We start from the raw sequence: 27,328 nt of genomic DNA, 5'->3' as shown, positions 1-27,328 counted from the left end.
AATTACATTCCCGTTCGGAACGTTACCTGGAGGCAATTCTTTCGAGATTCGTTCTCCGGAATGGATCCCACTACAATGACTGAGCCTCGCTTTGTCCCGGAGCGGAATTTTAAAAGGTTTCCCCTTTTCATGGGGAAAAACCGCATTAAAACTCGCGCTTCCGTGTAGTTGGCAAAAGTTGTGCTTCAGTTTAATTGGGCACTTCGTGCGCAGTTACGATAATACTAGCTGAATGAAGTACAATATGAAATGGGCTCGCTCAAGAGTCGAACTAGAGAGTCCTCATGGTCTGGCATACACAGGAGATGCACTATGTAGAATTTCAGTGAGATTCGAGAACAGGACTCGAACCCTGGTCTCTGGCATACCGTGCAAACGCAGGTAGGAGCTGATGGGGCTACAGCCACACTTGAAATTTTAAGAAAATCCAAATTTTGAAATGAAAGAAGTAAAAAAAACTCAGGAAAATCGAAAGTGGTTAATGCAAACCCCTGATTACCATTTCTGTATTTTAAGAACTTTCAAAACGATTGTGCAAAATGCTAATTACAAAATATTTTATTGTGTAGCCTTCCTAGAACGAAGCTATGAAGTATCCACCTTTGCAATTCTAATCCCCTCCGAGAAAATCCCTGCCTACGCCTTCAGTAGTTCGCTGAATATAAAAACGTTAAGAGCTCGTCTCGATTAGAGTAAAAAATAAGTCATACTTTCTGAATCAACAATCTACTCTAGCCTTCTTGTCGTGGTTAGCCTAAATGCCTAGAACTCGGGGGTTCTAGATTCCATTTCTAGGGAGGGCATGGACTTTCCATTGTGTCTGCCTCTCTATGTTATTGATTTTATTTTTATGGTTGGAGCATTTCATTTGTTGAGAATTTGCAACATCGAAAATTCCACTGATGCTTGTATCTTAAAAATTATAACATACCGAAAACGCACGTAATATATACATTAAGATACGTGCCTATGTAATTGAACCCAGATCTCCAGCATGACAGTCAGACGCCCTACAGACTTAACCACCGCGACTTTGATTTTATTATACAATCCATTTAAATAGAAAGATAAGACGGAGCCCCGGTATATTTTGCTATCATTGTACGAGAATTTCTCGATGAGCATGAGAAGATGGATAGGAAGAGGTTCTAAACCACTTACTTGGCCTCCAAGCTCGCCGGATCTTCCCCCCCTAGACTTTTTCTTCTGGGGGTTCATCAAGGACCAAGTCTACAGTATGCCTGGCGAGAACTTGGAAGATCCGCGTAACAGAATTCGTAAGGCGATTAACAATGGGACCCCTCAAATGCTAATGAGTACCAGGACGGAATTGGAATATCGGTTCGACATCTGCCGTGCCACAGGGGAGGCTCATATCGAGGTTGTGTGAAGTGCTGGTGCTGGGACAAAAAAATGCATGAGTTTGTCTACCAAAATGTAAATTTTGGTAATAAAATTGGGTTTCTCTACAAAATTATGCTCTTTTGTAATGTTAAAGGTCTAAGACGGACACCCTGTATATCGTGTGTTGTTTAAATGAATGGAATTCTGTTGATTCGACGCAGGTCTCGACCTCTACTTATTGACGTCTTTATTTCAATTCATTATCATCATAGTGTGGAAAACAAACTGAATGAGAATAGTGATGAACAATTCGCCTACTGTTTATTTTGGCGTTGGGTGTACAATTTCTCTCCTAATACTAATCAACAATCGCAGGTAACTAATGCTAACTCGATACCACACCTTAAACGCAACTTCGACTTGTTTTGGATGCTTTCCTGGAAATAACGAAACGCCGTGGTAATATATTTTTTTATTATTGTAGCATAAGAATAATTTTGCGAGCTGAGTGTTGATTTCTTGCATGTTTGTCCTTGCAGAGATTGTAGAGCATGTGAAGAACGGGCAGAAACCAGGCTTCAGGCCGAGCGTAGACGAAGGGTCGTGCGATGAAGAGGTTGTGCAGATGATGAAGAAATGCTGGTCGGAGGACCCCGCAGACAGGCCGGACTTCTCGGCCCTCAAGTCGACCATCAGGAAACTCAACAAGTAAGTGACTGTTGCTCCATTTATTTATTTTGCCTTTTCTTGTTTCGAGGTGTTAAATATCTGTATTTATTTGTACCTGTTGTGATGTGGCAAGTTCCGGACTGTAAGGTGGATGTTCTTCCTTCAAAAGGGGTAGATTTCTAAGCATCAGTTATCCAAAAATGACACTAGATGTGATACAACTAGGTAGCAAGCAGTTGCGGATGGAATTTGAAGTTGTGTGCATTCTTAAAAGAAGTATATTCGTTCTTTTCATATTTGTCGTATTGTTTTTTTAGACTAAAGTTGACATTTCAGCGAAATTGGCGGAAAGTACTGGACAGGCGGACACACAGTATAAAGGTTCATTGAAGTGTATTATATTTTAGTTCCGTAGTTTGCGTCGATTTTATTTCAGTAACTTTATCACAATAAAGTACGTATTAACGAATTTATAATATTAACAATGATTCAAATCGCGTTGGTTTTTTTTTTATTATTAATTAAAACACAACAGGCGCATGCTCAATTACAGTGTTCAATATGGGATGACACCATTACATAAACAAGAACATAAATAAGAAAATTAACAAGAAATATGAATGATGCAATATACATTTTACTTTTAAGAATAATTGTGAGAAATTAACTATTAGATTATAGAAGCAAAGGGAACACAGAGACAAAACAACAATAAATGACGCTAAACTATTGGATATAACCTTACAAGCTGAATGATAACCAAAATTCCATGAACAAAACATACAGAAATTCAGGAAAAAGATCTAATGTTACAATTACATTTAAATAGGTCTACGCTTGGATTATTCTTAGAAACTAAATTAAATAACTTGCACATTCTCCTCATGGGTTCAGCTTCGGTCATTTTGGTTCTTCCAAGGGGGATTTGAAAGAGATCAGTTCTGGGCCTTAACATATAGTTTGGCACATAAAAATTTAAATTCGACAACAGATTAAAAGAATCTATTTTACCATTGATAAGCTTGGAGAGAAAAGTTATTTGACTTGTTTGCCTCCTTTCGTCGAGTGACGGAATATTAAAGATTTCGCGTAATATGTTGCTAGGAGTGAGTTTTGGATATGTACCATCAAGTTTAAATAGTAGATATCTGAGAAATTTATTTTGAAGCTTTTCTAATTTTTCGATATCTTTCTTGAGTTGCGGATTCCAAGCAAGTGAAGCATATTCGAGTTTAGATCTGACGAGCGTATAATACAGCAAGAGAAATGTTTCCTTTTTTCTAAATTGATTACCCATTCTCATTACAAATCCCAAATTTCTGTGAGCTTCGCTTAAAATGCGGGCAATATGTGATTGGAATGTTAACTTTTGGTCAAAAGTAACCCCTAGGTCGGTAACTATATTCTCACTTTGTACTAACACATTAGAAATAGTGTATGAATGTTGAATAGGGTGTCTGTTGTGGGTGAATGATACAAGTTTACATTTCTTTAGGTTTAGGCTGACTTTATTAATTTCACACCACTGAAGCAAATTAGTCAGCTCTTCATGTAATATTGTACAGTCATCAGCGTTTTCGATATTTTTATATATTTTAACATCATCAGCAAAGATTAATGTCTCAGATTTTGTGAGTAGTTCAGGCAAATCGTTTATAAAAATTAAATATAGCAAGGGACCTAGGTTCGACCCCTGTGGGACTCCTGAACTGGCCACGTATTCGGTTGATCTGCAGCCTTGATACACGACATATTGTCGGCGGTTCTGCAGGTAGGAAGAAAGAAAAGTTATAAGTGGAGGAGAAAGGCTATTGTTGGCTAATTTCTGTATTAATAAATCGTGGTGAACTGTGTCGAATGCCTTTGAAAAGTCTGTATATAAAACGTCAACTTGCCCTTTATTAGCTATACTGGGTGCAATGTAGCTTGTCAGTTCGACAAGATTGGTTACGGTTGAGCGCTTTTGCACAAATCCGTGCTGTTTGGGGGAAAGAATGGGTTTAATACGAAAATATATATGCTTGTATATTATCTGCTCGAAGAGTTTTGCTGGTACTGACAATTTTGCAATAGGCCTGTAGTTACATATGTCAGCCTTTTCAGCAGCTTTGGGAATCGGACAGATTTCAGTTCTTTTCCACATTGCTGGAAATCTCGAAGTTCTGATAGCCAGGTTGAAAAGGGTGTGAAGAGGGTACTTAAGAATTTCCGAACATCCTTTAATTACATAAGGGGGGATTGAATCAGGGCCGGCGGATTTTTTAGGTTTGAGTTTTTTTAATGGCTTCCTCAATTTCATTTAGTGATATTTCAGATATATTTAAGATACTAGGAAGTGAGTTCATATTTACATTAGGATGCGGATCCTTGTAGAAAGATGGTTCTTTGGAATATACGGATTCAAAATACTTTGCAAAGAGATCTTGGATACTTCCATTATCGTCAATGGTTTTATCATTATACTTAGTTGGCTGCACGGGTGGATTTTTTCTTTGATTTTTAATGAATGACCAAAACTGGTTAGTGTCGTGAACAAGATTGATTTCTGAAGTTTCAATATAGTTTTGGTAAGCTTTACTGATCTCCCATTTAAATTTCGTTCTTAAGGTTTTATACTTAATTTCGTGATGCGTTACATTTCCCATTCTTTGTTTCCATTTTTTGTGGTGACGTGATTTTGCTTTCAGATTTTTAATAATTTCCCGCGTGAACCAACATGGGTAAGATTTTTTTACAGAGGAGCGAGAGCATGGTACACATTCATTAAGAATGCTTTCGATTATTTCATAAAATTTAACAACGGCAATATCTACGTCTTCGCATTCTTTTAGTTGGTCCCAGTCAGCTAATTCGAGTTTCCGATACATATTAATGAAATCTGCTTTCTTGAAATTATATCGTTGGATGTTTGGATTTAAAGCTCTTTGTTTAGGTATGGTTTGTGTTAAAGTTATTCCTAGAGCCGGATGGTGTTTATCTTCACTTACCAGAGGCTCTTGGCGAAATATTTTAGTATTTTCAATATTTGTTAAAACTAGATCGAGAGTTCTACTATTGGCGTTCTGGATGGAATTTTTGCTTTTGAGGTCGTTGAAATCGAGGAAATATTTCAGTTCGCGACATTGTGCGCCTAACGTGAGCAACTCCGTGTTGGAATTTTTAATTTCAGGGATGTTGAAATCACCGGCAATGACCAACGGGCTACCCAGAGGGTAATGTGCAGTTATATGACTAAAGAAGTTCTCGCATACGGCCACGGGAAATGCAGGTTGAATATACACTACACACATGTAACAATCGCGACCAGATTCTGTTTTAAATTTTATAATTAAACTGTCAATGCTTTGTTCGTGTAAAAGAGCATCGACCATTACAGGATTATTTTTTTTCTTTATGGCGATGAGGACACCGCTACCTAGAGTTTTGCCAGTTTCTAACGTGTTGCGATCTGACCTGAAGACGCTATATCTATCGTCGAGTAGTTCGGAATCAGAAACTGAAGAATTTAGCCACGTTTCCGTGCACAACACCACATCGTAATTGTTACTCAATACACTTAAAAAGAACTGTTTGGTTTTTGATCGAACTCCTCTCAGATTCTGATAAATTATGTTCATGCTAATTTTGTTTTTTTCATTGTTGCACAGAGTTTTGGATGGGTCAGTTCTAGCGAGATTGATTGACGTCTCCACAAAAGCAGGGACAAGAACAGGTGAGGTAAACTTCTTACCTGACAAGTTGCGCTGGGCGTGGCTACCTTGACATCCTCAAAGAGCTCGGAGACCGCTACCTCTTGCCCACTTGCTCCCCCTTCCATCCTGCATTCCTAGATTTCCTGGACGAACGAGGGGTGAGGGTTCTTGACCTCCGCTTTCACTTTGCTCCAGGCGGGGACCAACACTTTGGGCATCGGAAGGGTTGCCAGGGTCAGCTTGCAGATCGCGCAGGGAATATCTTACGTTGTCGACCACAAGATGGCGATAACTAATGTACGCACGGTGACCAGCGTTCCGGGCTCGGTGCATATGCTCGAGTAATCCTTGACGTTCTTTGCGAGTGGAATAACAGAAATCTTGCTCCAGGAATATCTTCGTTCCCTTCAGCTTGTTGCGGCATCCAATAACTTTTTCTTTTTCTTTGTATCGCAAAAAGCGACAGACGATGGGACGAGGACCTCTGTTACTGTTTGTGTTAATCCGATGCGCTCTCTGGATGGAATCCTCTTGCAGATCGATGTTTAATTTGTCCTTAATTATCGTTCGCACTTTTGTCTCCGTCTGGCTCCAGTCTTCTCCCGAGTCCCCTTCTTCAACACCGTATAACACCAAGTTATCGCGTCGGCTTCTGTCTTCTTGGTCGTCCAGTCTTTGTTCCAGCCAGTTATTTTGTTGAGACAGTTCCTCCACACGTTTCGTAAGGGAGCCAACATCTCTCTGCAGAACGTCCACTCTAGTGACGAGGGTTTTGAGTGAGGTGCCGAATTGCCGAACTTCGGAAACTAGGGAGTCGTTAGAAGCCTTGAGTTCTTGCAGCATTGCTTTGATCTCTCCCATTTCTTCACTGGGCCCAGGATTTTGTTCCACACCACCTATCACTAGTAGCACTAAAATCACTAAACCATATGCACAATAACATTGCTTCGATTCAGAGCTACATTCCGCAGGCACCTGACATTTCAGGCCTGATTTCACCACGAACATTCCAATCCGGCAACGCCAGGTCTCGGTCGAAACCCCCATTGTTTACCACGAGCTTAGAACGGAGCGGCTAGAAAACACGTCCTTCCACTTCAACCTTCAACAAAACTGTAATATGTATATGTTAAGGTGCATCCCCAGTATGTCAGTCTGGCAAGGCCGCGCGTAAAAGCCGAGCAAGTGCGTACGTGTCGTCGGCCTGTGTCGACAGCTCTGTTGCCGGGCCGGATCCAACCCGACTAGTAGCGGTTTTCTTCAAAGGAAATCGTGCGGACGCGCAAAGTAGGGGACGCAACGATTGGCGCCGAGGAAGGATTAGGTCTTGTTTCAATCAACTTTTGATCGTGGAGTAGAGTGGATGAGTGGACGGACTTGCAAGATACAGCATTATAGAAATATAGAACAATATATAACTTATTTTAAACCTTCAAAACTCACGTCATTGTTTTTTACAAGTGTTTAAAACATTTAAAACACAGTGTTGTAACTTTTTTTTTAGATTTCATTAAAACACATTTTGATACTGGATTCTCTGGTTATTTGCGTGTTTTGTAACTTTGTCTTTTCATACAATCCGTGTCATTTTGTTTATTGTGCACAGAAGTCTGTTCAGTGGCTGAAAATATATATTCAGTTAACAAAGAAACATATCGTAATGAGTGAGTACACGTGGGTCACGTTTAAAACACCTGGCTCTGTTTTCTTTCTTTTTTTTAACAAGTGTTTCAAACACTTATAAAATTGAATAGTATATGTATGAAACACATTTGTCCCGCACTGGACACGCTGCACATAGCTGTTAATCATAGGCGTACTTAGGGGGGCGGTCCAGGAGGTCCGGATCCCCACGTCCCGAAATACTTACTAAGTACTAAAATTAAATAACGAAATACAAAAGTAACTCAAATTAAATAATGAAAATATACTTGTTGTTTAATCCAGGGTTATTTATTTCCGCCAAACATATTGGAAGGCAGGGTTTAATTTGGGATCATACGACTTTGAATGATAGTACAGTTCTGTTCACAAGAACTGGCACACTCGTTTGAGTTAAAGATCAGCTTATGGGCCGATCGAGTGTGGCAGTACAGCCGAAGTAAAGGTTCGGGAAAACAACACTCTGCAGTGTTGCTTACCACGAACGCTTTTCACCGGATGCAGGGAATTTTCTGACTTGCCGAGTGATAAGAAACGGTTAAAGGAAAGCTTTGCATTTTATTTATTAATGCAATGTAGTGTCCAATTTTAAAAGAGAATGGCGGGAAAAAATTCAGGAAAATATGTTCGAGACAATCAGTATCTCATAACTAATCCAAAAAAAGAAGAAAAAAACTGCTTCAATCCCTTCGCTTGCGAAAAGCTGATGTTCATTTGAAAGCAGAGGGGAGTGGATGGTGGTTCCGTTACCTCTTTCCCTAGATTAACGTAACAGCAAAGTCGACGTTCACCAAGAGGACCCGGGTTCGAATTCCGACCTGAGCGTGGGTGTTCTTTGCGAGTGTCCCTTCATAAATTTCCCCATATCATAATTTATCTTCTTCGTCGCGATTAACTAAGTTGAAGAAATGTGACGCTAACAAAAAATAAATCAAATTGACATTCAAGATGCGGACGGGAGAAAATAAACAATCCAAGGCAATAAGAATATCTATCACGGCCCGAATGATGTGACTTCAGAAACACTTTCGTTACTATCTCTTACATATGCAAACTGCTTTTCTAGCTTGTAATCTGAACACGAAAGTAGGATAAAAAAGCTCCCAAAATCAATACAGGCTGGATGAATGTCTTCATATTTTCCTGAAAAGTCCTTTTCCTTCTTCGTCAAATAGTTAGCTTAAAAATATAATAATTTATGTGCCATTGACTTATAAGATTCGTCGCCACATATCAGAATCTGCTATGTTGGCACAAGCTAGATAACGAAGATTATTACGAGTTCGCAACACTAACCTTGCACAGAGCACGTCTTCGATCGTCTTCATTAATATACACACACAACATTAGCTTATAGTCTGTGAGCAATGTGTACACAGCTTAGAGACACTTTACCATGAAGCGTATTGCTTTCAAATTAATGTAATTAGAGAGAAGGGACATTGATAGTTTGGAGCTGGACAGGTAAAAATGCAATCTTCAGGAGAAATCTCCTAATGGCATACATTTTCTCACAGCGGCTTGTGTCCATGTCGGTAAAACGCCAGCTTCGTAAGCTGAAATCCTAGGTTCGATTCCCCGTTTGGTCAAAGTTTTTTCTCCCTTTTTCTGCCAAACGGGTACCACGAAAAGTATTTCACCTAGTCACAGCTTTATACTTTGTTGTTGTTCATGTGGCAAGGAGAAAATAATTATTGAAAGGACTATGCGTGTGGCATAATTTTGATTTGGAACGAATTTTTCTTTATTGTGTTGTTACTGAAACTCCGTGTATATAACAACCACTTCTGATGTTTCCTTCTGGTAACAAATCCCACCATAATATCAAACGTTTTTCTTCTGTGAAAGAAAAATCACAGAATTTAAGTTCGAAACTTTGGGTTACATCGATAAGTGAAACAACATTTCCAACATCCCCCGTGACGATTAACGTGCTTATTTTGAATGTAATTGTAACTATAATTCTGAGAAGCAAGCTGTTTCCATAGCGGAGATATCGCACGCGATTTGACGGGAGTTGGCGTCCGGGCGGCCGCCGAGCGTGCCGCCGTCAGGCGCCCAAAGGGGAAAGAGCGAGATTTATTACTGCTTATAATAACATACATAAAATATTACCAGGAACTTTAATTTTGTCAACTGGATCTAAGATTTATGTTCAATTGTTTATCTATTTGACATTAATTTCCTTGTTTTTTGTCAAAGCTTTTTTTTATTTTATACATTATAAATTTTTAAGCAAGACAATGAATACATGCTGTTTCATTGTTCTTATGGCGTCCTTTTACCTATTCATGTAATAAAAATATAATATTAATTTGAATATTTGAATTATTACTATTTTAATTAATTTAATATAATTATTTTAGTTTAAACCTTATTATTATTATTTTGAGACACTTGGTTCGGACACCCTCCCCGAAACATATTTCTAGATACGTGCCTTTAGTGTTTATGTCAGTATTTTGTTGCATTCACGATGAATATATTTCGGAAAACAGTGTAGCTAACGCGTGGATAGTGTGGGTTAGTTTATCCTTCTCGAACAGCTTACATGCGTAAATAGGTATTTTAAGAAGTTAATTAAGTGTTTACTTTATAACTAGAGACAGTCATGGATGATTAACACATTACTTATTAATCATCATTCTTAGAAAATAAGTCTCTTTAGCATTGTTTTAAACGCTACACCTCAGTGCTGTGGGTACGTGTATCGAGTTCGGCAAAGCAGAACGACTTTCGGGCGCCGTCTTGCCAGCTGGCATAGTGGGGATGCACCTTTAGGCAGATGTGCCTGAGAGGACACTTTAACGTTATGAACTGAGGTTGTTTGTCCCAGGCTGTTCACTGGAGACCTAGCTGGGGATGTTTACTTTAGCCGTACCGGATTTCACTCCAAACCAATGGGCGGCGAGTCGGAGGTAGAACAAATAACAATGAGAAGGGCTCTGAATGCGTATATGTACATTTCTGTTATTGATACAAGATTTCTCCAATTTGTGATGCAGCTTATGAGGAGAAGTGAGTGGGTGAGCAGACTAACGAGTGGGCTGCTGTCCTCTTCCACTGGTTCTCGGATCCAGCCTCGGTCGTGAGTGCCGGTTCCTCTGGACAGGCCTTGGCTTACGCCCCACAGCTTCTTGTGTAGCCCTACAGCGGTTCTATCTAGATCTGACAGAACTCATATTCAGAGAACTCGTCGTGGTCTTCCTGTCTGCTTGTGACCTCCTCCTGAATCAGGTTGTTCACTCGTTTTGTACGTGCAATGACTAGGATTATTCCGTGTAAGCCCAGTACCGTTAGGATATTGTCATCGTATGTGTCCTCTACGGGTACCTGGCGAGAGCAATACGAAATGAACTTCTTTCTAAAAGAGGTCAACGAAATCATGATCCCCACAAAATGAGACATTTTCACGTAGAGTTGCCCTGTATACATGACTTTTGCTTAATTTTGATTGATTGCTTTGTTCTTTTAAGTCCACTTTATGCACAGAAAAGCTAATCGGGACTGGACCTACAGTTTGAAGTGGGATCCGAACTACCGGGTATCGAGCCCGGGACCCTTTGATTAAAAGGCGATGACGTTACCACTATGTGACTTTTGCGGCCAGTGGCTTGTTAGCGTGGTGTTATTTATCCCTGCACCTAAAAGTAGGTTTGATTTGGTTTATTTTACTTCGCTTCTTTACCACTTTTGGGGAAATTGGTAAAGACATACTCGCAAAGAACACTCATGTCCAGGCAGGATTCGAACCCCGGAACACCTGACGCCGCAGCACTCTGTGTTAGTAATTCCGCCACGGAGGTCGGCGCCCCAAAAAGTAGGTCTCGCGAAAAAGCATTGTTTTCACATTATTGAACGACCATCTTAAACCAGCTGGTTTAGAAGATGTAGGTGTTAACATTGAATCTTAGTTGCACACAATTTTGTGAATCCACCTTACCTCTGGATAAGTGCTTAACTCAACGCACTAAGACGCTAAGGTCCCTATGCTTGATTGATTGATTGATTTGTTGTTTTAAGTCCACTTTAAGCACAGTAAGGTTAATCGGGACTGGACCTACTGTTTAAAGAGGGATCCGAACCACTTGCGCCTCCACCGGGTATCGAACCCAGGACCACTTGATTACAAAGCGACGACGCTCCCTATGCTTGAATCCTAGGTAAGGTTTAGATGTGTGCCTAACCCATCATACATTTCATCAGTCATCCTTGTCGTCGCGATTAACCTTGAGCCGAAAAAGCAATGTAAAATAACCAACATGGAAGTAGAAAATATAGTGACTGCAATTAGTTTCTAGAGAATGCTTCTTTCTTAGTCATCAAATTTTCAAATTTTGTATTCTAATTGCCCTGACATGATTTCGAACCTGGGATCTTTGGATTACTCACAACTATTCCTATCCTAGATCTTGCGTCACAGCAGCTAGATTCGAGTCTCCTCAGTATAAAATAGTTTAATGAAAATATTGCAAAAGCAATGGAGCTGTCCAGATGCAGTGTGTAGAAGAAATTAGAATAAGAAGAGATTGATTATGTCCTAAATTTTGGTGTTAATGTAACACCGTTGTTACGAATATTTAGACAAATGGAAATTGATTATGTCATCAGTGACTTTTCCAATGTACGTCGAAATTTTTTCGTAATTACAAAAATTTTATGTAATATTAATATCACTATCTTTCCGAGAAACTTCCAGAAGCAATAAAAAATATGTTGACTTATTTTTAACCGTATTTTCTTTAAATCTAATTTCTGGCAATGTAATTACTTTCTCCTTCCTAACTTCTTTTCGATTCCCTCCTTGACTCATCGCGGCATCTGCAGCGAACCATCTTTCCTTCTTCACCCTTGACGTCACATCCCGAATTCCAATTTGTTCGAGATAACTTTCAGAGCCGCAGCAGATTTTGGTCCATCAACTTATTGATCACCTTTCTTTGCCAGCGGAATTTTGCTCATTAACAAGATTTGCGGCTTCGAGAAAGACTAGATGAACTTTCCCTCTCTCTCTCTCTCTCTCTCTCTCTCTCTCTCTCTCCTTGCCTCGCTTTCTCAATTATTCTCACTCGCCGAGTCACATGTACTCTCTCTCATTCTCCCACATTCCTCCATACTTTCTCTCGATTCTTTTCTCTCTTTCCCTCTCATTCTTTCGTTTCTCCTTTTACTCCTCCTCTCTCTCTCTCCATCTTTCTTGTTCTCTCATTTCTCCTTCTCTCTTCCTCTCTCTGTTTCGTATTTCTCCTTTATCTTCTGCTCTCCCCTTCTTTCTCACCTCTCTCCCTCCCTCACTTCCCTCTTACTCTCTCTCCACTCTTCCTCTGTCTCTCTCCCTCTCTCTCCCCTCTTCCTCTCGATCTCCCTCCCTCTCTCGCTCTCCCTCTCTCGCTCTCCCTCTCTCTCCCTCTCTCCCTCTTTCTCTTCCTCTCTCGCTCTCTATCCCTCTCCCTCCCTCTCAATCCCTCTCTCCCCTCTTCATCTCCCTTCCCTCTCGCTCTCTCCCTCTCTCTCTCCCTCCTCTCTCTCTCCCTCTCGCTCTCTCCCTCCTCTCTCTCTCTCCCTCTCCCTCTTTCGCTCTGCCTCTTCCTCCCCCCCTCTCTCTCTCTCTCTCTCTCTCTCTCTCTCTCTCTCTCTCTTTTCCCGACGCTAACATATTTCATAATATCCTTCACACACACATTATTTATAGCTTATATGTCACGCTCGCGTTTCGTTAGGTGGCCGCGGTGGCTCAGTCGGTAACGCGTCTGACCACCTTGCTAGAGGTCCCGGGTTCGATCCCCGGCCGGTTCAAATCCGGGAACTTTTCTAACGATGGAAGCGGCCCCGGCGCCCACCCAGCGTCGAATAACTTGGGTACCTGGGGGAAACCCTGGGGGGTAAAGGTGGTCAGGGGCGTGATGCTGATCACATCACCCCCACTCACGAACGGATCAAGAAAGTGTGGGGCGTTAGCCCCACACCCTCTATACGCCTTCATGGCGTGGTGCTAAACACAGGGGAACACTTTACCTTTTTTACCTTTTTTTACGCGTTTCGTTCATAATCTCTTTCTCTCACTCAAACATAAGTATAAGGGGTGGCCCTTGCGTAGACGCCTAAATGTCTACCTCACTTCCACGTAGTAGATCCTGGACTGCATTTTGCAGACTAGCGAGTCTCTGGCGTCTGGACGCACGGTCAGTATAATCCTCCATGAGGCTTGTGTTGTCTGCAGTCCTTATGTGCTTGTGATTGTCCTTTCATCTATTTCATCTTATCATACTGATCCTCGTGATGGGCCAAAAGTGACAGAAAATCGAAGTAGAATAAATAAATTCAACCAATGAATCAGTCCGTCTGATTCAAGCACAATATTATTAATATTTATACGCAACTCCTCCTCTGTCTGTGTCTTTCTTTTACTCTAATTTGTTATCTACATTTCATATCTGTCCCTTCTCTCCCTTTTTCTCTCCGCTTCTCGTCCCTCTGTTTTTCTCCGTCTCTTTTACATATTTTTAATTTTGCTCTCTAGCTCCCTCTTTTTTTTAGTCTTTCGCTTTGCCTTTTTTTCCTTCCTTTTGTGTCTATATTGTATATTTTCATCTGAATCTAGAATGGATTCGTCACCAATACATCACCCCCGAAACCACATCATCAGCAATGCAATTTTATGTCACTCGAACTAAAAGTTTCAAATAAACATTTTGTAATATAATTCTTTGTATCTGAGGATCCTAATGGTCGAAATGGAGAGATGTGCCAGTGCTGTTACCACAGCTAAGTTAAGAGGTTTTTTTCGTCAAAACATTTCAACATGGTTGGCGAAAAATCCATTTTTACTGGATTCGAATTCCAAATCCCTCTAATATTTCCAAATCAATGTTTTTTTTTCAACTACATATTGGGAGATTAAGGAAAGTGTTTCGCAGAAATTTCATCCGGGTTATATAAATATTTTTGGACGGCCAAAGTTGGGTGGTAATTCACCATTGTTTTCAGCCTGACAACTGCCTTAAAATTAGATCTCTTAACCTTAAATTTTCAGAGGATCAACCAAGTCGATACAATTTGGTGAATTTATTATCTACCGGAACAAAACTTTGGAAAACGTGACTTGGTCCAGTTGATGCACGGACGGGAGATTCATGTCTGTGTTGGCTAATGATCAATAATGAATAGGTGTACTTGATGAAGGGACATGCACAACGAAACAGGGTATCACTGTAACCCCAGTGCCAGCCTCAAGCAGGAAATTTACTGATTCCAATACACTCGACGATAATTTTTAAGACCGATTCCGAAGCCAATATTAACCAATCCTATATGCATAATTATTTAGCAGGAAAATAAAGTTAAAATATTGTTTTATGCATAATAAATATCCTTAGATATTTTACACTCGTATAGAAACAGTTTTCACGGTATTGTGATTTTGGAATGTAATGGCGAATGAAGTTATGAAAATTGAAATCATTGCAAGAAAACAAAACTTCAAAACGATATTTGTTAGTTGTTACCCTTCAGCAATGTATATATTAAACTTACCAGAACTGTAACAATATATCCTCCATTATGAACATTTATAAAATAGGCACTATTGGAATTTTACAACTTCGTATAGCAATACTGATATTCCCATTTCGGTTTATATTCATGCATTAGAAATCGGAAACGGGGCCTCCTCGATGTTGTACTGGTAATGCCAAGTGATCCCGGGTTCGATACCCGATGGAGGCATATAATGATTCGGTATGTAGATCGTGAGACAACCGTCTAACACGCCCGGCCACCGATGCAATCTCCAGTTGCAATCAGAATGACTGTAGTAGTTCATTAATATTCACGGTTCAATTTTTTTTACGGTCAACATTGCAGTAGGTCTCTACTGATGGTCAATTTGCAGCTGTTGATTAGTTTAAGCGACCTTCGAAAGGTGCATGGGATCGATGTGGTTTAGCTGCATTGTATAGCTTTAAAATTGCACAAGTCATATCAGATTTCATCTGCTGTTATAGGGCTTCGGTTAATTAAGTGGGTGCGGCTATGGATAAATACCTGGTAAACCGTTGATAGAATGGCATAAAAATTCTTGCCTACGGTTTTGTTTTGATCGTAACACTACACAGGAAGAAAAGTTAGATATGCGTTTACTGTGTAACCGCGATATGCTACATGGGTAATCTGGCATATCTATCTTCTGAAGAATTTACATCATTAATTTCTCACTTATGCGTAAACATAGTATATTATATTATCCTTGCAAAGCCGTAATAGTGGTTAGCGTCACCAAAGGAACAAACCAAACCTCGAGTACAGCGCCTTGAATAACGTAGTGTGGAAAACGACCCAAGAAACTGGCTCCCCGAGACGATGACAAGTAGATGGCAGTGCGATCGACCCAGGTGCTAATTTTCTTATGAAAGTAATGCGGCTTAGTTAGTTTTTGGAATATATTGTGTAGATTTGTTTCTCTAGAAAGGCGGTAAGTGAATTGATGGAAACAGTTATATTTGTGGAGTGATTTGCAGTCACGAAATGGCATTAATTTGGAAAGAAAAGTAAAATAAAATTAATAAATAAATAGCATGCGTAACACAAGAAGAAACATCGCAATGCGATTCCGGACGTCAGGTCTTGGAGTGTGTATTAGAGTTTATTTTTCTATGTTATTAGAATATAAATAGTATCCTCAGAGATATTTCATACCGAGGCGACAAACCACAAATGTCGCTTGAAAGCGAGCAGTCGGAAATCAATGCAGCCTTTCGAACCGTAGGGACAAAAGCTCTGACTGCACCGTTTCCTCAAGGAGATTTTACACCAAAGCGACACGCGACAAACGATACGAGGATTTCACACCAAAGCGACACGGGTCATTCGGTCCAAGGCAACTTTCATACCGAAGTGACACATGTTGCTTGGAAAGGAGCCAATCAAGAGCAACATTTCACATCGTAGGGACATGACGGGTAGCACAGGCCAGCGTTCGGTTGGTGAAATCCTCAAGCGATAAGTGTCGCGTGCCGCTTTGGTGCGCAATCTCACTAAAGCAAAACACTCATTGCATCGCGTATGCGCCAACAACAAACCACGGCAACATGTTGCAAGCTATTGAGGAAATGGCCCAGTTTGAGCGACGCAGAAGCGACAAAGCGACACGTGTGGCTTATCGTATCGCCTAGATCTGTTGTTGTAATGTGCGGTTTATCGTGTCGCCTATCTGTTGTTCGCAAGCAACGCTTGCTAATAGACTGAAGGCACCATGTCGCTTGTCACTTAGTTGGAAACTCCCCCTGTAGCGCGTCGCTTCGGTCTCAGCACCCTTCCTTTAAGGAGCTTTCCGACCGAAGTAACAAGTAGCACGCGAATACGCCATATGAACGTGTCGTTTGCTGTTTGGACCCTCATGTGCAATGAATGCTGTTTTACAGTCTGGAAGTGTGTGTCACTAGTGTGACAGTGTGAACATCCCGTGTCGCTTGTCCCATTGGTTTGAAAGTTGCCTTACACTCATGTCGATGGCACTAAGAAAGTTTCGTGGGGTTCCCCTTGTCGTTTCATGCAATCATCATTATCATCATCGCCGCGATTAGTTTAAAGCGGAAGAAAAGAGACAGTAAATATCAAAAATACAAATGCTTCAGTGTGTATATTTTTAAAAGAAATGATGATGATGATAATAATAATGAACCTAATTCATACACAAAAATTTAGTTGCCAAGAACATTCCACGCGTATTTTTTTCTCCCGTATTATTAACGAAAGTATGACGATAACAGGACGTGGTCGACTGTCTAGAATGTTCGTTAATATCTTCGCGACCACTGTACCAAATATCATAGCAATTATCACATTCATAGAAATGCTTCATGTAAAAGAATCAGACGTTTCAACGAAAACTCCATTTACTTCCATTATAAGCAGTCGAACAACAAGCACCGGGGTCAACACCAGCGCCTCTAGCGGATCATTTTCATGTGAAACCAGCCTGAGAGCGCAGAAGCATGCCGTTTTCCACACTACGTTATTCTAGGCGCTGTACCTCAAGCAAAAAAGTTTCCTATTCGCCAGACAGAAAAGACACAGATTTGAATCAGCTGCTTAGCTTCTTTAATCTTCTATATGTACAATGTATGAGGATTGTGAGGATCATTGAGCTTCCTTTATTCCTTTATGTTTTTTATCCTTTATTTACAACTATTTAATCACTACTCATTCCCTTTTATTTGTTTTATTTGGTTTAAATCACTTTCTAGTTCCTCTTAAATCATTAATAATTTACTTTCTGTATTTCCGCTTCTGCTGCCATCTACCGTCGTTTTTACCAACTATTTCCCCATATGTTTATCGTTGGCTTCGCTCATTCTGACACGTAACAATTCTTCTATTTTATCCTCATCGTCGCGATTAACCCAAAGTGGGAAAAATGAAACGTTAAGTAGAATTGAACTTATTTTTATCTTCTCAGGTTTTGGTAAAAAAAAATTGCCTACTATTTAATTTGCCAGAATGTAAGGGGTAGTTTCTCGAGGAGGTACACGAACTCAACCTCTCTCCCACGTAGTGCATCATGGAGACTGCTTTCTTGCAGGATTACGAGGCTCCGACGCCCGAACACACAGCCAGCCAGCACTATCTTCTATGAGGTTTTGTATTTTTCTTGTTCAGTGTCACTTTTCATACACTTTCGTCTAATTCGAACGACGAATATGAATGAGGTTTAAATGAATTTGTTGCAGGGACACAAAGGAATTCCCATGCCAAGGATCTTCTGGCATGATTGTCCCATCATCAATTATTACCATCATCACCGTGTAGCCAAAAGTGGCAGAAATTCGACGAAAATCATGAAAAAGTAGAAATACAATAGATATTAAATTTCCCCCGTCTGTGCGTGCAGCAGCATATTCGGCCATGTTCGTGAAATTTCGTGAGACAGAAGTTAGCTCCGTGAAATTGGCGGAAATTGAGCATCCTTGATACATCAGAGCTTCCTTCCCGCCGACTTCCGGGCAACGTCCCTGGAATACAAGAGACGGGAAGTTCATGCTCTAGTATCTAAGCACGAAACGGGGAAGAACCACAATGAAATTTTTCATCTTCCATTTATTCTCCGGGAGGAACTGCGTCATGAAGCACGAGGAAAATATTGCTCCCAGACACACGATTCGCACAATCTCCGTCGGTTGCCGCACGTACCCTGTCTTGTAGGGAATGAAACTTTTGTCTCTTTATCAAATGTTTGCATCCGCCACACGTAGGATGGTAGGCGAAGCAAGGGATACAGTGGGCGCTCGGCTCTTCTTTGTCCTCCTCGTTCCCGAGAGAGAGAGAGAGAGAGAGAGAGAGAGAGGGGAGGGAGATAGATCGATCCAGGAATGTCACCTGGAAACCCGCAGGAAGCAGAGAAAAAACATCGTGACCGCGATGGGGCACGTCTTAAATTCCGTACAAGCGCAGAGACAAATTCGTAGTTTCCGTAAACCTTTATGTGGCTGGCACAATGTGAATGTGTATTTATGTATACACACAAGATAAGTTTGTGACTTCGAAACATGCCTCACAGATAGCATAGTGGCTAAGCTGCCGTTTTATGATCAATTTGTCCCCCGTGGAAAGATACTACTAACAAGGGAGGTTATCTAAGTGTCCCCCTCCGATTTCCATGAAACTTGGAAGGTGTATAGAGGGGCCAAAAGGAAGAAATACGTGTTTTCTTTTGTTTCAGCTAAAAAACTGTTTTAGGGGGCAAAACCTCCCCTCTAATGTCAAGATGAGGACAAATTGAAGTGGGGAACCGACCCCTGTGTCCCCCTCCGATTTCCATGAAACGTGGCAGCTGTATAGAGGGGTCCGAAGAAAGAAATACGTGTTTCAGCTAAAAAAAACTGTTTTAGGAAGATGAGGGGAAATTGAAGTGGTGATCTGACCCCGAAACCACGTAAACATGACATAGAAAGAAACAGGGGGCATAGGGCCCCTCTATACATCTGCCAAATTTCATTGGAATCGGAGGGGAACACAGGGGTCAGATCCCCACGTCAATTTGTCCTCATCTTGACATTTGAAGCGGGTTTTGCCCCTAGAACCGTTTTCTAGCCGAAACAAAAAAACACGTATTTCTTCCTCTGGGCCCCTCTATACACCTTCCAAGTTTCATGAAAATCGAAGGGGAAGCACAGGGGTCAGATCCCCACTTCAATTTATCCTCATCTTGACATTAGAGGGGAGGTTTTGCCCCCTAGAACCGTTTTCCAGCCGAAACAAAAAATATATTTTCTTCCTTTGGGCCCCTCTATACACCTGCCAAGTTTCATGGAAATCGGACGGGGACACTTAGATAACCTCCCTTGTAAGTGTGGTTCGGATATCGTTTCAAACTGAACATGTGAAACATGCCCGGATGAATGCAATGAAGAATCAAAGGATGCGAGTAGGCAAAATAATAAGTACACTGTACTTCCACATGAGGACACATACCTGGGTTTAACGTCATATCGATATATGTACAGTCGCCAGAAATAAAAATGGGATCCTGAAATACTGCCTTCCCTGCAATGAGTTGTGTGTGTTGCCTACCTTTACGGCAATGAGATAACTTCAATAGCAACTTTTCAACAGGATATTCTGCTATCGCCTTAGAGTTAGGCAACACACACAACGTATTGCAGGGAAGGTCGTTTTTCAGGATCCCATATTTATTGCCGGTGACTGTACATCATAGTGAATATTGGAGCAATTACTACTATAACAATCAATAACAGATTACTCAACATATATGTTTCATGTATCACAATTGCACCGTACCAGACGTTACCTGACATATGACTACGAATCGTAACCATTTACAACATCTAATCCCGATTAGAGTATCTGAGCATAAAATTAACTTAAGAAAACTTTTATTTTGTTACTTCGTAAATTGAAAATAGTTTCCAAACATACAATAAATTTCACAAACTATCAACACCACTTTATGCAAATGCTTGGGAGAGACAAAGGATGGTGTTTAGATTGTAACTGATGGAACGTTAGAGGATTGGGAACAACCGGAGATCCTTTAATTTTTTAAAAAAAGAAAGGTTGAGTAAAACGTATTCAATATATCTCTTAAATTCAAGCAAATTTCGTAGGATTTTGATATTAGCGCCGAAAAAGTGATTTTAGATTTCTTTGCATATTTGAATTCGTAACACACTATTGTTCTGAATCCTATTCTATTTTGTAAAACTGTAACCCATACCAAAATTTCCTTCCAATTAAGATACATATTATATCACTCGTTTTCCTTTCCTTATTTAACTCTTTCGACAACTCCCTCCCCCCCCTCCCTTAAGCTCACCTATACACATTTCCAGGAGCCACATAAGTTCAAAATACTACCACTGGACTCGCCTCTGTGTTTCCGTGAAGTGAAGTTGGTAGTTCGTGCAATTTATTGTCCATTTCAAAACCGTTAACCTGTTACGAACTTACAGACTTACCATGTAGACCCACACATGCAGGGTTTCGTTAAGCACCAACAAAGTTTCACAGCACCTAGAGGGCATGAAAGTGACCATGGTCTCGTTCTGACGCTACGAGCATTTCTATTCTGCGTGGGCGCGACGACGCTGTACATGTTTACAGTTGCCACTGAACAAGATCCTGAAGTTTGGGGGCGGATATAGGATCGTCTCTTGTCATAAATGTATCTTTTGAGAGACATCTGACGTTTTTATAGTGCAAAAATGTGGATTAACGTACGTTGTATAATTCAGTACTTGGTGGCCTAAAATATCTTTAATTTTGCACAAAAATTCTAGGTGTGGCCTTTGAGGTAAGAGACTAGGCACCCTACGGAAGTACTTCCTGCCCTTTCCCTGAATGCCACGTTAGAGAAAAACATTCTTTATTCAGGGTGGGTCACATACGAGTAACCGGAACTCGAAAATTAACTTGTAGAAATAGATATGAAAGATTAGTAAAATCAATCTATATAAATGGAAACTGGTCTGGTGCAACAAAAGCTAAAACTAAATGATAAGAGCTCTAAACCTGGACCTCGTAACCTAACAACATATGCATTATTAAACCTAAACAAAATTGTAGGCCAGGAATTTTTAGGTTAGGAGAGCCAGATTTAGAACTCTTAGGAGTTAGTTTTGGCGCTTGTTGCAAGCTGGGTTTGCTCCAGACCACACCCAATGGAAAACACTCTGAACATGAGCTTTGTGCATGCCAAAGAAACTATGGGAAAGTGAAGTAATTAAATATTTGAAAGTCATTATAGTAAAAAAATGGACGAAGAGCATACAGGACAGCAGAAAATGGAGAGAAATTATTCAGAAGGCCAAAGCATGTAATATATGAAGTTGTAGTGCCTTAAAAAAAAGAAGCAGCTATATTTGAAAATGAAATCGAACAATATTTTAGTAAATTAAATATATAACAGGATACTTTTATGTGGCCCTGTATTTAAAAAGTCCTAAAACTGAGAATATGGTGCGGAACCGTTCGCGATCCTTGTAACTGGCTTGATTTCTGACAAGGACGCACTTCATTCTTTCAAATCAGATGGAACTTCGACTCCAGTTTCGGTTAGCCTATGCGTGTACAAAGTGGTCGGAGCTTTTTTTTTCTTTCCGAAATGTAACAGAGTACTTGTATCACTTAGAAAGTAGATGGAAGATTCGCGTCATTTACTGTAATGCGTAACTATATTTTTCACCCTCCATCCCAGGCTAATAATCTCCCGGGCGAACTGAGGGAGAAAAATAGAAAAAGAAAGGGAGAGGGGGCCTCAGCTTGAGGGGGTTAATGTACTGTGACGTAGTTTCACAGGCGACTGGGCTCCGCCTGACTGTCATTTGTTTCTTAGGGGTTTGTTAGTGTCACGTGGCACCCTCGCATCGTCAATTCACGTTCCGATGACGACCGAGCTTCGTTAGTTATCTTCCCTTGGAGAAACATATTTCCTTGTCACTTTAGTTTGTTTCTCTCTCTCTCTCTCTTTTTGCTACGTTGTGTTTTCCTCTCTTATTGCGCGTTGTAACTGCCTCGGTGACCGGGAGCAGCCACTCGCGAATTTGAGATCCAGTTTCGAAATTCTGGCCTAGGAAACTGTCCGTTCATCAACTTCATGTGCTCATTACCCTAAAGAGACGGAAAATAAGATTAATACGTGCTGCAGATATACAGTCTTGGACACGAAAGAAGAGGGGTCTAGATGAATTTGTGGTGTTGTCACATCAGTACCTACTCGCAATTAGTTTCGTTCTTTGTTTGCGATGCCTATCATAATATTTTGTTATTTTACATCGCTTTTCTTCCACTTTTGGCTAATCGTAACGATGGAGATGAGTGATTTGATGAAACTGATAAAAGAACAGTAGCAAAGAACATCCATGCCCAGCCCGAGACTTTGGTGGTGAGAAATTGGAAGTATAGCTGTTATAGGCGGTAATTGTATATTTGACTCTGTTACAGATGAATTGGAGATTTAGCTCTGTTTTAAATGCTAACTGGAGATTTGGCTCTATTCTAGGTGATAATTGAATATATAGACTAGAGGTCTGCACGGGCCTAAATTGTAAGGCCCGAGTCCGGCCCGGCCCGAGGAAAAGAAACCCGAACCCGACCCGAGTCCGATAATAAGTAAACATGAGCCCGGCCCGAGCCCGAAAACATAATTAAAATTACTTTCCAATTCAGCATTTGAAAAAAAAATGGGCACTGTTGTACTTCGTGCTCGTATTCTCATTCTCGAAGTAAACCATAATTTCAATAATTAAAAATTATTTTTCGATGACAATGTTCGCTAACAAAATAGCCACGAGGCCCGGGCCCGACCCGAGCCCGAGAAGTTCTGGTTATTTATGGCCCGAGTCCGGCCCGCGGGCCGGGCCGGGCCTAGGCCCGAGGGCCTGGCCCGAGCCCGTGCAGACCTCTAATATAGACCCTACTTTTGTTGTAGGTGATAATTGAAGATATAGTTCTGTCGTAGATATCTTGTAAGTTAGGTCTATAGGTGACGAGAAAGGTCTCCGTGATGGCGTAGTGGTTATTCCTTCGCCTTTTTCAGTTTTTGTGCACAGTTAATTTGATCGGGACTGTATTATGTAGACACTTACTAGTGGATTGAATCCAAGAGAAACTAATGCTAGACCTTCTTGCCTGCAATGCCATATTGTTAACTATTTATCTACCTTGGAAACATATAAGTGACTGTCCATACACCAAAACAAAGTCAATATTTGCGTCTCTTTCAGAAAAACCCAGATAAAATCTCTTTCAGGCAAGAACCGCGCAATGTGCATTTTCCAAAGTTCCGTTGAGCACTGTTGCTCACATGCAGACCAATTCCTCGGTGTATGATGAGAATTTCTGTGACACTGTTTACTCGGACGTTAATCACGAGCAAGCTAAACGCCTTCAGCGAATCCAGAACGCCTGCGTCCGCTTCGTTTTCAACATAAAATATTCCGAATATTTGACACCGTATTATGCGAAGGTCGAGTGGCTGAAATTAAGTGATAAACTGATTTACCACAACCTTGTCCTACTGTATAAAGCCCTAGAAATAAAAGACCCAAAATACCTTTCCAGGAGGTTTCAATATCTTTCAGACTTTCACTCCCGCAACACCAGATCACGTGAAAAATCTCTGTTTTCCATCCCTATCCACAGACGTTTACCGTTACCTCTGCAGGACACTTGAACAGACTGCCCCCCGAAATCCAAGCCTCCTCCTCAATTGTAACATTCAAAAGACAACTAAAATTATACATGCTAAACAATTGGACCTAGATTAAATTCCCAGAAAGAAATGCATTATACATTTAACCCACGAAATATTTTTTCTATGAATGTGTGTGTGTGTGTGTGTGTCCATGTAGAAACTGTATTGCTTTTATTTTTAATTTCTTCTAAGTTATATTTTTTGATTGTGTTAGTAAAAATAATGAGCAATGTACGTAATTAATGGTTAATCCAGGGCCTGACTGCTCGTATTCAAACTGTATTGCTTTCATTTTACTTTCATTACTTTATTTTTCATTTATCTTTTTAATTTTTAATTGCATACAATTAACTGTAAAGAAAAAAATGTTCCCTGCAATTAATGGTTAAGTGGAAGAGATGGCATTAATGCCTTAACTTCACCATGTAAACAAAGTCGTAAATAAATAAATTTCAGCTCAAAATTTATAGCAGTTATTGCGGTCACAAAATTGCACAAGATATATTGTTTTGTTCAAATTTCATAGCGGAGCAGCCAACTGAGTTATCTAACTGTTATGACAATATTACCTCAAAGGCTAACTTTACTACAGTTATTTTGGCCCCAAAATTGATGGCTTTCCCCCAAATGACCCCTAATCCATAGGATACATTATATTATGGTCATGGGCCTCCCCGATGGCGTAGTGGCTCCAGGGTTCATTCAATATCCGTTGGAGGCACATAGTGGTTCGGATCCCATTTTAAATTGTAGGTAAGCACTAACTGGACCTAAAACAAAATCTAAAAATCAATAGTATTGTCAGATAGTAGTGCATATGATGTCCTAACATTCCTGTGAGATTCCATATATAAGCATCAGAAATTAAACAATGATTTGAAAATTAATTTCAAAGAATGGCCAGAATGTGAAAGCTTTGACAGCTACAGGTTTATATCATAACATTCCCCGCGCGGTAAACGAATAAAGATCCTGTGAAGACTTGCTCCTAGAATATTGTAGAATAATGAGTTTTACACAGGAAACGGCGAGGACGCTTACCTTTAGCGAAGTAAGCGAAGGTCAAGGAAATGGGACAAAACCAGGTGAGGAGAGTAGCACGAGGATTTTGATTGGTAATCGTCTGAAGGAGCAACAGCTGGAGCTATAGATTTATTCGTTTGCCGAGCAGGGTGTGTTACTTTCACTTTAACCTGCCATTCTCATCGCTCAGTCAGAAGTGTTTAAATCTAAAACATGAGTTTTACATTAATTACTAAATGCTAAGCTAGGTATTCACTCCTGGCCCTTTTGAGGCCGTCTCTACCATCAAGTGCTACAATTGGTGGGGGTGAGCGACATCCCTTGGTTCTAAAGGCTGGAACGCTACGATATGTTGGTGAATTAATTACATACACATAATCGCACATGACTTCTTAATTATATCGTAGATGTTAACCAAACTCGTTCATTTTGTTTGACTTGGAGTGAGTTTACAAACTGTAGTTTCCATTGTGGTTATATGTTTGTGTACAAAAACAGCTTGAGACAAAGTTGAATAAGCATTTTCCTCGATCAAACAGTCTGTCTTGCATCATTTCTCCATCTCCGTGTAATAGAGTCCTTGGCCGTATCCTTTCCCCCTGTAAAAATCTCCAATCTCCTTTCCCAGAGTTTTACTTTCATGAAAACGGTACTCAACTCTACGTGAACTCCGACCTGATTCCTTTGAAGTTGTTGGCCTGGGTCTGTTCAGTTTGAAGAAGCACTCCAGCTGAAAGATCTGTCTCGAGTAACTTCCCTCTAGTTACGCTAAGAACCATCTCGGGAAGGAAGCGAGGGATTAAATCCTCCTCCCGTGAACGGTCCAATAAATTCTTGGTCAAGAACTTCTCCCGAGGGAACGAAACCTCAGCGGTAGGGAGTTAAAATTACTGGGCTTGGGGCTCTGTATAATAATTAATATCGCAACTGGAGAAGATGGCGATCGAGTATGTTTCCAACACTCTCGTAACCTAGCAACGGATAAATGGCCTTGTTTTGTCTCAACACGTCAAATAATTAAGTGGGGTTTTAGTTACCACAGAACATTGGGTTTTGTGGCTCTTGAAATCTTCTCCAACTGCTAGATATATTAGAACCTTACCTAATTGGTGGAAATCTCACAACCTCTCCTAACCTGCGGAGATGGTGGGCTCGCCTGTAACTTGGGAAATCTCGAAGCTTTCCAAAACTTGTGGAGATTTGTGGCCCTTCTCTAACTTGTGGAGATTTGTGGCCCTTCTCTAACTTGTGAGGATCTCGGGACCTTCCTTAACTTATGGAGATCTCAAGATCTTCCATTACTTGTGGAGATCTCTGGAACTTCCCTAAGTTGTAGAGATCTTGGGACCTTCCCTAAGTTGTGGAGATTTTAGAACCTTCCGTAAGTTATGGAGATCTCGAAAACTTCTCTATCCTGTGGAGATCTTGGAACCTTCTGTAACTTGTAAAGATCTCGGAACCTTCTGTAACGTGTGGAGATCTCTGAAACTTCAGTAACTTGTGGAGATCTCAGAACCTTCCATCCTTAAGTTGTGAAAATCTTGAAACCTTCCTTCCTTAACTTGTGAAAATCTCGGAACCTTCTTTCCTTAACTTGTAAAAATCTATAAACTTTCCTTTCTTAACTTGTGGAAATCTCGGAACCTTCCTTCCTTACGTGTAGAAAACGTCTGGACCTTCCCAAAATTTTGAATATCTCCTGACCTCACCCCCAACTTGTGGAGATCCCTCTGATATAGTCTCTGAGCATGACATTATGCATTTAGCAATCTGCAGAACTACCTGCAATTTCGCTGCCTAGTTGGTATCTATTGGTCGCGGATGAGCACCTCGCGGATCACATTATGCCTCTACCTGCGCTACTTTACATCGTTCTCCTGACGATGCGTAATACACTTCTCTTTCACAATTAAGCATGTGCTTAGCGATTTATAATAAATTATAAAGAACAGTTTGGCCTCGAAAGGCCATGATGCATAAAAGAATAACGTGCAACGCTACTATAATTACAATATCAAATAAAATTGCATTTAAAATACGTAAATAAGAAAACAACAAGTTGAACACTTGCGATAACAACACGGGATCGTAGCAACTATGTGTATCTCGCAGACGGAGAATACAGATAACAGTGGCAAACCTTAAATCAAACAAGATTTCCTCGGATAGGAACTTTAAAAAGTAGAAGTACGTGGTTCAGTCGTGGTATTGGCTTGGCTGCGGTGGTTAT

At 40.5% G+C, this 27,328-nt stretch overlaps 1 protein-coding gene across 2 annotated transcripts in view; it reads left to right on the top strand.

The window, feature by feature from the left end:
- LOC146003964 (atrial natriuretic peptide receptor 1) overlaps positions 1–27,328 on the top strand; it is a 1,164,278-nt gene that overhangs the window by 1,053,927 nt on the left and 83,023 nt on the right. For both annotated transcript variants that reach the window (XM_083142500.1, XM_083142491.1), the window contains exon 15: positions 1,884–2,052. In XM_083142500.1, coding sequence (XP_082998626.1) covers positions 1,884–2,052 — 169 coding nt within the window. The remainder of the gene's footprint in view (positions 1–1,883; positions 2,053–27,328) is intronic.

The sequence above is a fragment of the Lepisma saccharinum genome, chromosome 1, assembly GCF_977018435.1.
Source record: "Lepisma saccharinum chromosome 1, izLepSacc3.1, whole genome shotgun sequence".
NCBI lineage: Eukaryota > Metazoa > Arthropoda > Insecta > Zygentoma > Lepismatidae > Lepisma > Lepisma saccharinum.
The sequence above is the reverse complement of the archived record's forward strand: the minus strand, read 5'-3'. Positions and strand labels throughout refer to the sequence as shown.